This window comes from Saimiri boliviensis, chromosome 3 (genome assembly GCF_048565385.1).
Source record: "Saimiri boliviensis isolate mSaiBol1 chromosome 3, mSaiBol1.pri, whole genome shotgun sequence".
Classification (NCBI taxonomy): Eukaryota; Metazoa; Chordata; class Mammalia; order Primates; family Cebidae; genus Saimiri; species Saimiri boliviensis.
In genome coordinates, this window is record NC_133451.1 from 2,074,692 (window position 1) to 2,087,369 (window position 12,678).

The 12,678-nt window shown below is 65.3% G+C and overlaps 1 protein-coding gene across 1 annotated transcript; it reads left to right on the plus strand.

Annotated features, from left to right (window-relative positions):
- The first annotated feature begins 2,304 nt into the window (after positions 1 to 2,304).
- Positions 2,305 to 12,353, plus strand: NAT8L (N-acetyltransferase 8 like). The gene is made up of 3 exons (XM_039468573.2): positions 2,305 to 2,760; positions 3,867 to 4,031; positions 6,630 to 12,353. Exons 1-3 carry the CDS (start codon positions 2,385 to 2,387, stop codon positions 6,995 to 6,997), a joined length of 909 nt encoding a protein of 302 aa, XP_039324507.1. The 5' UTR covers positions 2,305 to 2,384; the 3' UTR covers positions 6,998 to 12,353.
- The last annotated feature ends 325 nt before the right edge of the window (positions 12,354 to 12,678 follow it).

A 12,678-nucleotide genomic window follows, 5' to 3' on the forward strand; every position in this document is an offset into this window, starting at 1 on the left:
AAAAGTTGCCCTTATTTGTGCCACATTTTCATTCTTTTTTTTCTTTTTTTTGAGGCAGAGTCTTGCTCCGTTGCTCAGGCTGGAGTGCAATGGCATGATCTCGGTTTACCACAACCTCTGCCACCCAGGTTCAAGCGATTATCTCGCTTCAGCCTCCCAAGTCGCTGGGAGTACAGGCGCCTGCCACCACGCCCGGCTAAGTTTTGTATTTTTAGTAGAGGCGCGGTTTCACCATGTTGTCCAGGCTGATCTCAAACTCCTGACTGATCTGCCTGCCTCGGCCTCCCAAAGTCCTGGGATTACAGGGGTGAGCCACGGCGCCCACCGCAGGACGCTAGCTAGCTGCTCAGAAGCCGCCCAGCACGTGTGGCTGGCTCCTCCGGAGGAGATGGCCTGGCAGAACCCGTGCCAATCCCCTCGGCCTTGAGGCCTCATGATGTCTGACGCACCCACCACACCTCTCCTCTTTCCCACCCTCGCGGGGTGAGAGGGCCCGGAAATGAGCCTTCCCAGCAGAAAAACACATCAGAAGAGAAAGATTTTGATCAAAGACGAGAAATGAGAAAAGAAAAACAGCCTAGAGCAGCCTGGGCTATGTGGAGCACCCAACGGTGGTGTGGCCCAGAGAGACCCGAGTATGGGACTCCAGTCCGCCTGCCCCCGTGCCCGGGCAAGTGTTTGAAGGCATTTTCTTCTTTCCTTTCTCTCCTGTAGTGTCCGCCTGGCTGCCTCAGCATCGTCTTCATGTTCCTGGAATTTGTGACACAATAACAGTGAATGCCAATCCATATTGCTTATGTGATTTCAATGCAGATTCTTGAACTTCGGAGCTGCGTCTCCACTTTTCCTTTAAAAACGCTCTTGACTTGTAACTGCGGTGGGTGAGCGCGAGTGCATTCAGAGAAACTCGAGTCTGCTTCCAGGCTGCAGTCCTCAAACTTGGCCCCAACAAACTCTACTTCTATTAGTTTTGCCTGTTTTCTCCTCTAGATTGAAAAGCTGACAGCGGGCTCCAGACATGGAGAGGGCGCCTTCCCAGCTTGTCTTCCCGCCGCCTCCCCCACCCCCCGCTCCTCGCGAGGGCCCGTTCGCTTGCTGGCGGGGCAGAGGATCAGTTCAGCCGCCCCCCACCAACCCCAAAAGGGCGCTGCGGCCCCACTCCCACGTCCACTGGCAGGCCCGGCCCCTCCCGGCCGCCAGGTGACCTCGGCCGCCCCACTGTCCCCAAGTCCACCGCGCAACGCAGGCTGCGCGTCCCCAGGCCTGGACGCCTGGACCCCTGGCCCCGTCCCGCCCGCTCAGCTCGGACAGCCTTCGGGGTGGTGCTGGGAGGCGGCGCAGAACTGCAGGGCGCTGGGTTCGCGAAGCATCGAGGACCGGGTCGGCGGCCGCCTCCCCACCTGAGCTCCTCCGCCCCGGCCTGCGGCGTCTGCAGGTCCCTCTCGGCGCGGAGCCCCCGCTGCACCTGCACCGAGGCCACGGGGCGCATGCGCGGCCGCGGGGGGGCTGGGGCCCGGCCGGGAGGGGTCCTGCGGGCCCCGCATCCCCGCGCCCACTGCGGGACTCGCACTGGGGGGCGCCGCGCCAGGCCGCAGACCCTGCCCTTCCGCGTCCCCACTCCGGCGGCCAGTGCGGCTCCGGACAAGGCTTCCCGGGGGCTCTGGGCCGGGGCAGCCTCGGCGCCCCCTCCCCAGATCCACCGCGGGCGCCGCGTTCAGACAAAGGCGGGAGACGGAAGGGGCGACGCTGCCGTGACTGCTCCGGGCGACCGAGGAGGAGGGGGAGGAGGAGGAGGAGGAGGAGGACTTGGCGCTGTGGCCGCCAGCGGCCGGGCCAGGGTCTGGGAGCTCCCAGGCGCGCGGCGTGGGAGCGGGGGGCGGGGTGGGGCGGGGCGGGCGGCGCCCATCACGCGCTCCGCGGCCCAGTCCCGAGCCCCGCCGGGCGCCCCCCGGGTCGGGCGCCCCCGCCCCCGCCCTCACCCGCTCCCCTCGCGCCGCCCGGCCGCCCTGTCGCGCCCCGCGAACCACCCGGCGGGTGCGGGCGGGGGCGGCGTCTGCCCCCACCCCCGCGATCACATGGTGACCCCCGGCAGCCAATGCAGTGGACGCTAGGACCCTGCGGGCCGCGGGCGCCGCGACTGCACCGGCGCCGCCGCATTATAAATACTTCTCCAAAATGCGGCGCAGCTCCCTGCGCGCGCCCCGGCCGCCCGCCGCCTCCGCCCCGCGCCCCTGAGCCGCCGCCGCCGCCTTCGCCGCCGCCGCCGCTGCCGCCGCCGCCGCCGCCGCCGCCGCGGGTCCGAGGGCGCCGCGCCCTTGCCCTGGGCCCGGCCGTGCCCGCCGCCGCCCGGCCGCGTCCCCGCGCCGCGCCGCCCGGCCGGGTGCATGCATTGTGGGCCTCCCGACATGGTCTGCGAGACGAAGATCGTGGCCGCCGAGGACCATGAGGCGCTGCCGGGGGCCAAGAAGGACGCGCTGCTCGCCGCCGCCGGCGCCATGTGGCCCCCGCTGCCCGCCGCGCCCGGGCCGGCCGCCGCGCCCCCAGCGCCCCCACCTGCCCCGGCAGCTCAGCCTCGCGGCGGGGCGGGGGGCGCGGGGCCGCCGGGGGGGCGCGGCGTGTGCATCCGCGAGTTCCGCGCGGCCGAGCAGGAGGCGGCGCGCCGCATCTTCTACGACGGCATCATGGAGCGCATCCCCAACACGGCTTTCCGCGGCCTGCGGCAGCACCCGCGAGCGCAGCTGCTCTACGCCCTGCTGGCGGGTCAGTGCGCCGGGCCCCCGCCTGCCGCAGTCCCTCGGGCCGGCGCGGAGCTACCTCGCCCCGGCGTCCTCCCGGGGACCGGCCCGGGGAAGCCCCCACTTCCTGTCACGCCGGGCTCCGCTCAGGGGGCTGGCCAGGGGCTTGGGGACGGGCGCCGGGCCCCGAGCGGGCGGGAGCCGGGGAGGGTCCGGGGTCCGCACCTGTGTCCCCGCCGCGCAGCCCCCTTCCCCTGTCCTCTCCCCTGTCCCCTCCTGGCATCCCGGGTGGGGGCGGGTGCCCTGGCAGGTAGCGCCCGCGGCGGCTGGGGCCGGGCGAGTGCCTAAATATAATCCGCGGGCGGGGGAGGCCGCCTCCCGCTCCGTGCTAATTTATGAGGGGAAGACAGCCGGCGCCTCGGGGGGGTGCGCGCGCCTGGCACAGCCGGGGCGGTCGCGGGGGGCGGCCCCCGCAGGGTCTTTCCGTCCCTTCCCATTGAAGCTTCCCGCCGGGGTTGGAGGAGGGGTTTGCTCCCATTTTACAGATGAGGAGCCTGAGGTCTCGTGGGGAGGGTGCGACTCCCCCAAGGTCACAGCAGCGAAATGCGGCTGGAAGCAGCGTGGGTCTCCCTGCCCTGTCCCTGCCCTCGCAGTCCCCGGAAGCTGCCTAGGCAGGGCCCTGGCCGTGGCCCTGGGACGAGGGGGCCCGGAAGCCCGGTGCTGGAACGTGGGATACCCTCTCGCCTGCCCCGCGCGGGGCCAGGATCTGCCCATCTTGGCTTCACCAGGGCAGAGTGGGCAGGGACCCTCCCGGCACCCCGAGGGTGGAGGGCGCGCGCTCCGGGAGCGGGGCTTGGGGCCGCTTCCTTGCCGTTCCGGGCAGGCTGCCGGGGGGCAGGAAGCTCAGAGACCCGCTGAGGCTGTTTCCAGGCGGTGGGGATGGGGGCGGGGGTTGATTTTTACCATAGGAAGCTTGGAAATGGGGAGCAGTAGCCAGCACCCGGGATGATGACCCTGCTCCTCCATCCAGAGCGTGGCCGGCCGCGGCATCCCCAGTGGGCCTCCCGAGCAGCGTCTCCCGGGGCTTGGGGACCCCCCGCCGCGCCGCTGACCCGCGCCCTCTGCCCGCAGCGCTGTGCTTCGCCCTGAGCCGCTCGCTGCTGCTGACGTGCCTGGTGCCTGCCGCGCTGCTGGGCCTGCGCTACTACTACAGCCGCAAGGTGATCCGCGCCTACCTGGAGTGCGCGCTGCACACGGACATGGCGGACATCGAGCAGTACTACATGAAGCCGCCCGGTGAGTCCCCTGCTGCCCCTCCCCGCCCTCTGCCCCAGACCGCCCTCGGGGGCAGCCACTCCAGCAACCTCAGGGCAGGCCAGGGCCAGCGCCAGCGTGGGTGGGCCTGGGCCGGGGCCCCTGTGGCCTGAGCCTTCTGGGTGACCGAGGCCTCCGGAATCAGCAGGGCTGGGGGAGGCAGAGCCAGCTCCTCCCTGAGTGGCCTGAGCTGGCCCTGCGACGCAGTGGCTCCACCGTTCCCTGCTCTGGATGCGTCTCCCTGGCGCCCACTGTGGTGGGGCAGGGGCCGCTGGGCTCTGTGGGTCCCCTCTGCGTGCCTTGTGGGGCTGGGGTTGTCTGCAGTGCCAGGGCCCTGGGGGGAGGGGTTGTGTGGCAGGGTCTGGGGACCCTCTTGGGGCACAAAGGATGGGGTGGGGTCAGGGGACCTGACCTTGAGCTGTGGCCCTCACTTCTGGCCTGGTCTCAGGGCCACTTAGCTGGAGGTCTTGTCCCAGCTCCTGTGGCCTTCTGTAGCTGGAGGGACTGGGCCAGGGTCAGGGGAGCTGGGGATTGCTCTCCACCTCCGGGCTGGCCCCCAGCTGCCCGGTCCTGGGAAGCAGAGCCATGCGGTTCCCCCGATGCTGGCAGCCCCAGGGGTGAGGAGTCTGCCCTGTGGGGTAGGAGGCTCCCTCCCATGCTGGAGGGCCTGTGGGCCAATGAGAGGGTCAGAGTGGGCCTGGAGGGTTGGGCAGGGGCTGGCAGGAGTCCCGCCAATGTTGGGAGGGGCAGTGGCTCTGGCACCACTCTCTCCCACGGCCTTGGCGCCCGCCACTCTCCTTGACCCTTCCCAAACCCAAACAGCACATCTGAGCAGCCCCTGAGCCCTGGCCTCCCTGGGGGAAACAGGCCATGAGGAAGCACAGGCCGCAGCAGCAAAGAGGGCTCTGGTGGGCACACAGGGCATGGCCCTACTCTCTGGGCTGTGGCCTACCTGGTATGGAGGGTACAGGGACAACTGGGGAGGGGGGCTGCAGGAACACCCCATGAGGGCAGAGGCTGGATGGCTGCTGAAGGTCCATGCTGGATTCCTGGGAGCTGCTTGTGTACATGGGGAAACTGAGGCCTGGGAGGAGCGAGGTGTGGCAGGGCCACACGGTGCTGGGTTTGCTGCTCCCAGGATGTTCCTGACCTCTGGTCTTGCCTGGGTAGGGAGAGGCCAGAACCCCTGGGTTGTGGGCAGGCCGGTTGTTGGGAGGGGGACTGGTCCAGGATCCCCTCCCTGGAGGTAGAGATGTTGTGTAGGTGGAGAGATGGGGGCTGGCTGTGGGAGACCCCAGGGGCTCCAGGACGGGGTCGAGAAGGGTGCCCTCCTGGGGACCCTGGAGCTGCACAGAGCTTGGAGGGCCGAGCCGCTTGGGGCTGTGGCGCTGGCAGCGGTGACTGGTGGCTCCCCCTGGCTGCTTCTCTTCGAGGGGCCCTCAGCACCTCCCCTTCCAGGCCTCAGTGTCCCGCACTGAAGCAGACAGAGGTTCCCCCTCATGGAGCCAGTGGGCCGGCGGGTGTGCAGAGGGGTGGCGGGGAGGGTGGGAGCGCTTCCCGTGGCTTGGGGCAGTTGCACGGCCTCCTCAAGGAGGGGGCAGGAGGGGCCGCGGGCAGGCTGTGTGGCCCTCGCTGGCCCTCACTGGCCCCAGCCCCTCGGCCGTCAGAGAGGTCTCTGGGTGCCACCTCTGCCTTTGGCTCTTGGAGGTGGCCGGGCTTCCCCTGTGGCCGATGCCTGTGGGTCCCCCAACAATCGCCCTCACCGCCCTGCACCCCCTTCTCCTCTTCTGCTGGCTTCCCTCCCCGCAGCCTCCACCTCCTGGCTTCACGCCTGACTTGAGGGGGAATTGGGCTGTGCCATGGATGGGGTGGTGGCCTGGCCACGTGGCTCACTGCCGGGAGAGGCCAGGGCCAGAGGGGCCGTCTCCTGTCCCCCACTTGGATTTATAGGAAGCTCCTCCTGGGCTGCAGGGAACCTCCTGGCCCCACTCTCCTAGCCCCTGCCCCTCGCAGGCCTCTGCTGTGGGTGCTGGAGTTCGCTGTGATGGCCAGGTGACCCTGGGTGGCCAGGAGCCACAGCAGTTTGGCTGGACCACGGCCTGGTCAGGGCTGCCGGGGCCATCGAGGCTTTCAGTCTGGGAGTAGCTGGGCAGGGCAGGGCAGGGGCCTAACTGGCCAAAGCTTGCCCAGCCGTTGTTCTCAGAGGAGGGACTCGGGCCTTCAACCACCACTCAGAGCAGGCAGCGCCGCCTCCAGGCTGGAGTCCTGGCTGTTGGGCTGTGGGTAACAGGTGTTGCTCGGGCTCTCTCTGCTTAAGGGGCTCTGGAGTGTGTGTTGGGAGGGGGCGCTCTACTGGCTTGTTCTGGATAGTGGCTGCCCCTTCCCTTGAGTCCAGCAGAGCTGGTAGCTAGGCCCCTGGGGCTGCTGGGATTGGGTGTCCCAGTGCCCTGGCTTGGTGCCTGGCTGGAGTGGGCAGCCCCAAAGGGACCCCTCCCAGACCCTGGCCCTGTCTCATGCCAGAGGTGCAGGGGCCTCCCCAGCCTTCCTCACCGGGTGTCCCTGGCCGCCTGTCCTCTGCAGGCTCCTGCTTCTGGGTGGCCGTGCTGGATGGCAACGTGGTGGGCATCGTGGCTGCGCGGGCCCACGAGGAGGACAACACGCTGGAGCTGCTGCGGATGTCTGTGGACTCGCGCTTCCGTGGCAAGGGCATCGCCAAGGCGCTGGGCCGGAAGGTGCTGGAGTTCGCCGTGGTGCACAACTACTCCGCGGTGGTGCTGGGCACGACGGCGGTCAAGGTGGCCGCCCACAAGCTCTACGAGTCGCTGGGCTTCAGACACATGGGCGCCAGTGACCACTACGTGCTGCCCGGCATGACCCTCTCGCTGGCCGAGCGCCTCTTCTTCCAGGTCCGCTACCACCGCTACCGCCTGCAGCTGCGCGAGGAGTGACCGCCGCCGCTCACCTGCCCGCCACCCCGGCCGCCCTGCCCGCCTGCCCGCCTGCCCGCCGCCCGGCGCGGCTGCTTTCAGACGCTCACCTTGGCGTTTGTGTTGGGTTTTCCCTCTTCAACATCCTGCGGTTCTCTGGCTGGTTCTGAGGGGTGCGGGCTGCCGCTCTTCCGCGATACTTCGGTGGGGGGGGGTCTGTTCGTCGCCACCGCCCCTCGCCCTTCCCCACCCACCTGGGCGACTTGCCACGCCTTGAAGAGTGGCATCTTGGACCGTCGCGGCTGTCCTTGAAGCTGCCCTGCCCGCCGCCACTGGGGGAGGCTCAGCCTTGCTCACCAAGCACAGAGCCCCGGGCCGGGTTCCGGCCCTGCCAGCGGCCCCGCGCCACTGCCCGTGGAGGCCCGAGCTGGCCACGGCACTGCTTTGCTCTGCGCATGCCGAGGGTGTGGCCCGGACCAGCATGCCGCATGCACACAGCCCTGCCGCCCTGCTCAGACTGGACCCGGAGACCCGGGCCGGTGAGCGCCTCTGTCCCCAGCCCGGAGCTGGCCATGGGAGGGCCTGCCCCTGCCCCAGCCCCTCGGAGGGCCTGGTCTGCCCCACGCTGCCCGGCTCTGTCCTCGTCCGCTTTGCTCTGACATCTCAATGCCTTCTTTTCCTCTGGCTCCAGCCCCTCCCTTGCCTGGGCTTGGCTGGCTGGCATCATCACCCAGATGGCTCCCATGGCATCCGTGGCACAGCCAGGGTGGGGGTCCAAGGGACCCGTCTCCCCAGTGCCCACTGGATCGCGGTGGCCTCTCCCAGATGTCCCCAGGGACCTCCCGCCTCTGGCTGATGGTCCACCCTGTGAATCTTACCAGCCCAGGCCGCTGCCTACAGCGCCCAGCCCACAGCTTCTCCCAGCCTGAAACCAACCCGTTTTCTAATAAGTTATTTAGACAGAATAGCACTCTGCATGACTTTAATTCTTGGGACAAAACGGTAGTTTGTACCCTAAGACACAGTTTCTGGCCCAGTGTGATGGGGGTGGGTGGCCGGGTGGGTGCAGTGTTTTGCAGTTGGAAATCTGGAGGGAGACCCTGATTTGGTGTCATTTCCCGCCATGGAGCATGCCTCCCAGCCTGGCCTGCAGGGTGGGCAGGGCGGGGGGTAGGGAGTCCACAGCCTCCAGGAGGAGGGGCAGGGCGCTGCCTTGGGCTGGGCGGGACGAGGGGTGGCCGCCCCAGCTCCCACTGGTGGTGCTCCCGGTCTCTCCTTCCTGAGGTCACAGGCAGGGGCTGCCCTGGGCTGGGGGGCGGCCTGGAAGGGGAGACAGAGGCAGAGGGTGCTGCACGTCCAGCCTAGAGGTAGCAGGAGGAGAATAAAGGCTTGCCCAGACCCCTCTGTGTGGGGAATTGGGGAGGGGTATGGCAGGCAGGGTGGGCCATAGAGCTGGGTCCTGGGCACTAAGGCCACGTGCAGGGCCACGGAGGGACCTTCTTCACGAGGCGCTTCAGAAGTGAGCAAAGGGATGGAGAAGCCCCGTGTCCCAGGGCCTTTCATCCTGTTCGCAGTTGAGGTGTGCAGAGCACTGTACAGCCCCTCCCCTGTACACTCCCCCCTGGAGGGGCCCGGTTCCCGCTCAGGGACGGGAGTTTTGTAGACTGTACAGAAATCGGCACCCTATTTTCTTGCAGTTCAGATTTTGTTAATCTGGAATATACAGACAGACGTAAAGTGTTTTAGCAAAATGGAAACAAACAGTTGTGCCTTTTTCCTCTTTTGGTTTGGTTTGGGTTTGGCCTTGGGCTGGTCCCGGTTGGTGCGGGGCATGCTGGGGGCAGGAGGGACAGGGTGGGCCAGGTGGAGTCAGTCATGGAGGTGTCCTGTCGGGGCGCCGCCAGCTTCCCTGGGTCCTGTGCCTTTGGAGCCTCAGGCTCCCGGGATGCAGGGCGCGTGGGGGTGGCTGTTGCAGCCCACCGATCCCAGGGCAGGGCCTGGCGGCCCAGGGACTGCCAGTGTCCCCTTGACATTGACCTGAGCTGGGTTCACTGCAGATCCTCCTCCTGGGGGTTGGTTCTGAGAGTCCTGGGCGGTGTGGCACTCTCCCATACTGGTGGCACCTGTGCCCATGAGTGACCTGTCTGCACTGCCCTGTGGGTTGTGGGACGCTTGGCCTTTCTTTGCTGCCAGGACTTGGTAGAGGTGCCAGGAAGGGTGTATGGGGTGGGTGTGTGCAGAGCCCTGCTGCTCTGAGGTGAGCAGAGGCACTGGCGTGCCTGCCAGGCTGGGGCGGAGCTGCCTGGAGCCCTCACCAGGCCAGTGTGCAGCTCAGTGGGGCCCTTGAAGGCCAGTGGGGGGCAGATCTGTCCTCCCCCGGGCTGGAGGCCAGGTGCCCTCATGGGTGGGCCTGCCCTGGCCCGCCTCATCCCTCCAGCCAGGGATTTCACTGCTCTGCACATGTGCACTGACGTGAATTTTATACGTTTGTAGAAATTCTGATGTAACTTCTTCTACCTCTGAAGCGCCCTCCTGGGCCTTGCTGTCACGTGGTTGATGCGGCTTCCCTGAGTGCCCACCCCTGCCCACCTGACGTGGGTGCCCACCACTCAGACTCTACATGGCAAGGCCCGGGGCTGGGCACTGCTCAGGGGCTCCTGGGATTTCTGTGTGTTTGGAAGCCTGTTTTTGTTGTGGAGAGGATGGAAGGCAGGAGGGGCTGGTGGTGCCTGAGGCCAGAGCTGGGTGAAGAACATCTTCGGTGGATGAGCAGCACAGGCCTAATGAGGCTCTGGGCAGCTGAGGGCCATGGCACCTCGGAATGCCCTGCACTGCCCAGTGCCCGGGGTCTTGCTGTGCAGGGGGTGGGCCGGCCCCGGGCAGCTCCCACCGCCCAGGTGCGAGTGGCTGCAGACTTGGCCGCTGAGGGTGGGAGGCCTGCGTGTGCCGGAGCTGCCATGCGGTTTGGCCCCCAGAAGGGCTCCTGATCGTAGGGAGTTGAGCCCCACAGGCCTGGCGATGTCTCCCCTCCTTCCTCTGCCCAGCCTTGCTTCCTGCTGGTGTCACGCTCTGGGACTGGGCAGCAGCTGAGAAGCTGCCCCTAGAGGGAGGGGCCGAGGGCTGGGTCAGTCTGTCCCAAGGGGTGGACAGTGGCGAAGTCTTGGCCTGGGAGGCCATGTGGACAGCAGACCTGAGGCCACGAGGTCCCGGGGGCCACCCCCCTCCTACTCTGGGTGTCTTCTGAGGTGGCAGGAGGCTGCAGGCGCCAGAGGGGACGGCGTGGGGCTGCCCGGAGCTTCCTGGCTGTGTGGCAGGTGGAGGAAGCTCTCTGGGCCGTAAGGGTCTGGCCCGCCTGCCCCGGGCACCAGGGCTGTGCCTGTGGCGTGAAGACGGGAACTGGGGTTTCTGGGCTCTGCTGGCGCCTGGGCTTCGTGGGGGCCAAAGGTGGCTGCCCCGCTGGGCAGGGGGCTGTGTGGGCCCTTGTGGGGTCACCTTCCTGTCAGAGCTTGAGGGACAGTGGGCCGGAGTTGCCCCCGTGCCGAGGGAGCCCGCTGCTGTCCCCCGTGGGCTGGCGCTGTGGCTGCCCATCCTGTCTGCTGCCTGCTGACTTGCTTGTGTCTGTTTGGAAGCTGCTTCTGTTTGGCCACAGGCCTGCGTTCCTGGGCTGGTGGCCACAGAGCTGACACTGGGGTTTGAGTTCCAGACCGGGTGGACCCTGGAATCCACTTACTCCTCGGCGCCACAGCCACTGTGCTTCCAGAGGTGGCGCGATGCTGCCCGGGGCCACAGCTGGGTGAAGGAGGGTGAGCCGACATACCATTGTTGGATGTATTTTTTTAAACAGCAATAATTAGCCATTTTGAAGAAGGGGTATACTTGTGTGTGTGCACGCGTTTGAGCATGTGTACATGTGTGAGCATGTGTGCAAGTGTGTTCTTGCATGTGTGGTGTATGTGGGCATGTGTGAGCATGTGCGTGCGCATGAGTGTGAGCATGTTGTATGCATGCTTAAGCATGGACATGTGAGCATGCATGTGTGAGTGCACGTGTGGGCATACATGTTCATGTGTTGTGTACACGTGAACATGCGTGTGTGGATGTACGTGTGTGGGTGTGTATGCATGAGTATACGTGTGTTTTTGGATATGAATGAGCATGTATGTGTGTGAATGCACGTGTATGAATGTGTGTACAAATGTACGTGTTTGAATGTACATCTGTATGTATACGTGTGTATGACTGTACATGTGTATAAATGTAATGTGTATGGATGTACATGTGTACGCATGAGCATGCACGTGTGTACGTATGAATGTACATGTAAATGTACATGTGTACACGTGTGTATGAATGTACGTGTGCATATGTGTGGACGTATATGTGTAAGCACGTGTATAAATGTACGTGTGTATGAATGTAATGTGTATGGATGTACATGTGTACTCATGAGCATGCACCTGTGTCCATGTGTATGAATGTACGTGTGAATGTACATGTGTACACGTGTGTATGAATGTACGTGTGTATGAATATATGTATATGGATGCACGCGTGTACGCATGAGCATGCACATGTGTACGTGTATGAATGTACATGTATGAATGCACGTGTGTATGAATGTATTATGAATGTATGAATGTACATGTGTAGGAATGTATGTGAATGTATGTGTGTACACGAGCATGCACGTATGTGTACATGTGTACGCATGAGCATGGATGCCTGTGTGATGCAGGTGTTCTTGTGTACTCTGAAGGGCATATGTGTGTGAATGTGTACACATGCATAGGGTGTACGTGTGTGTACTTGTGTGTGGGCATGTATGTACTCGTGTGTGTGAGTACGTGTGTTCTGGTGTGTGGGTGAGCACACACGTGCATGGATGTAGGTGTGAGCTGTACAGAGTTTGTGTGTTCCATGAGCATGTGGTGTGTATGAGTGTCTGTGTGTGTACTTGCATATATGTGGCTGTGCAGGTACCGGTGGTGGGGGGCTGGCAGTGCCTGGGGAAGCAGGTTCCTCCCCACCGCTTCCCTGCTGGGCCCCCAGCCCCAGGCCGAGCCTCCCTGGCCCCCTTGCCCCTCAGTGGGGCAGGGCCTCAGTGGAGGGCCTGAGCAGCTCCAGGGCAGGTCCAGGGAGGCCAGGCTGGGGGAGCACAGGGGTGGGGTTCACCTGCTGCTGTTCGTTCCTGAAACTGTACTGTGAGCCCACGGCGGGGGCAGACTGTCCTGAGGCCCCAGATGTGCCAAAACAGCCCCCAGGGTGGGGGTGAGCGAGTTCTGAGGAGAGGGGCTGCGGGGGCCTGGGGTGGGTGTGCACCCCTCCCCTTAATGGCTCCCAATGCTGCTGTTTTTCAATAAAACCAGAGTTGAAGGCACCTGGCTCCTGTGCTCTCTTGGGGTGCTTACTGTCCACTTGCGGCAGGACTGGCTTTCGGGGAGGTGGGCCCCCACCCTTGGTTGCCCTGTTTGGCCCCTACCACCTTCCCCTTCTCCCCTGGCCACCCCCTTTCCTCATTTTGGCTCCCCTACACCTGGCCAGGCTGTCCCATAGCCAGCACTGCAGCCTGGAGAGAGTGTGATCCGGGAGGTGGGGGTGGTGGTGGTGGTGGTGACCCCATTGCTGAAGCTCCATCCCAGCAGGCACCCAGCTGGGTGGGCTCTGCCCATTCTCTCTCACACCCAGGATCCTGTGAGTGGCTC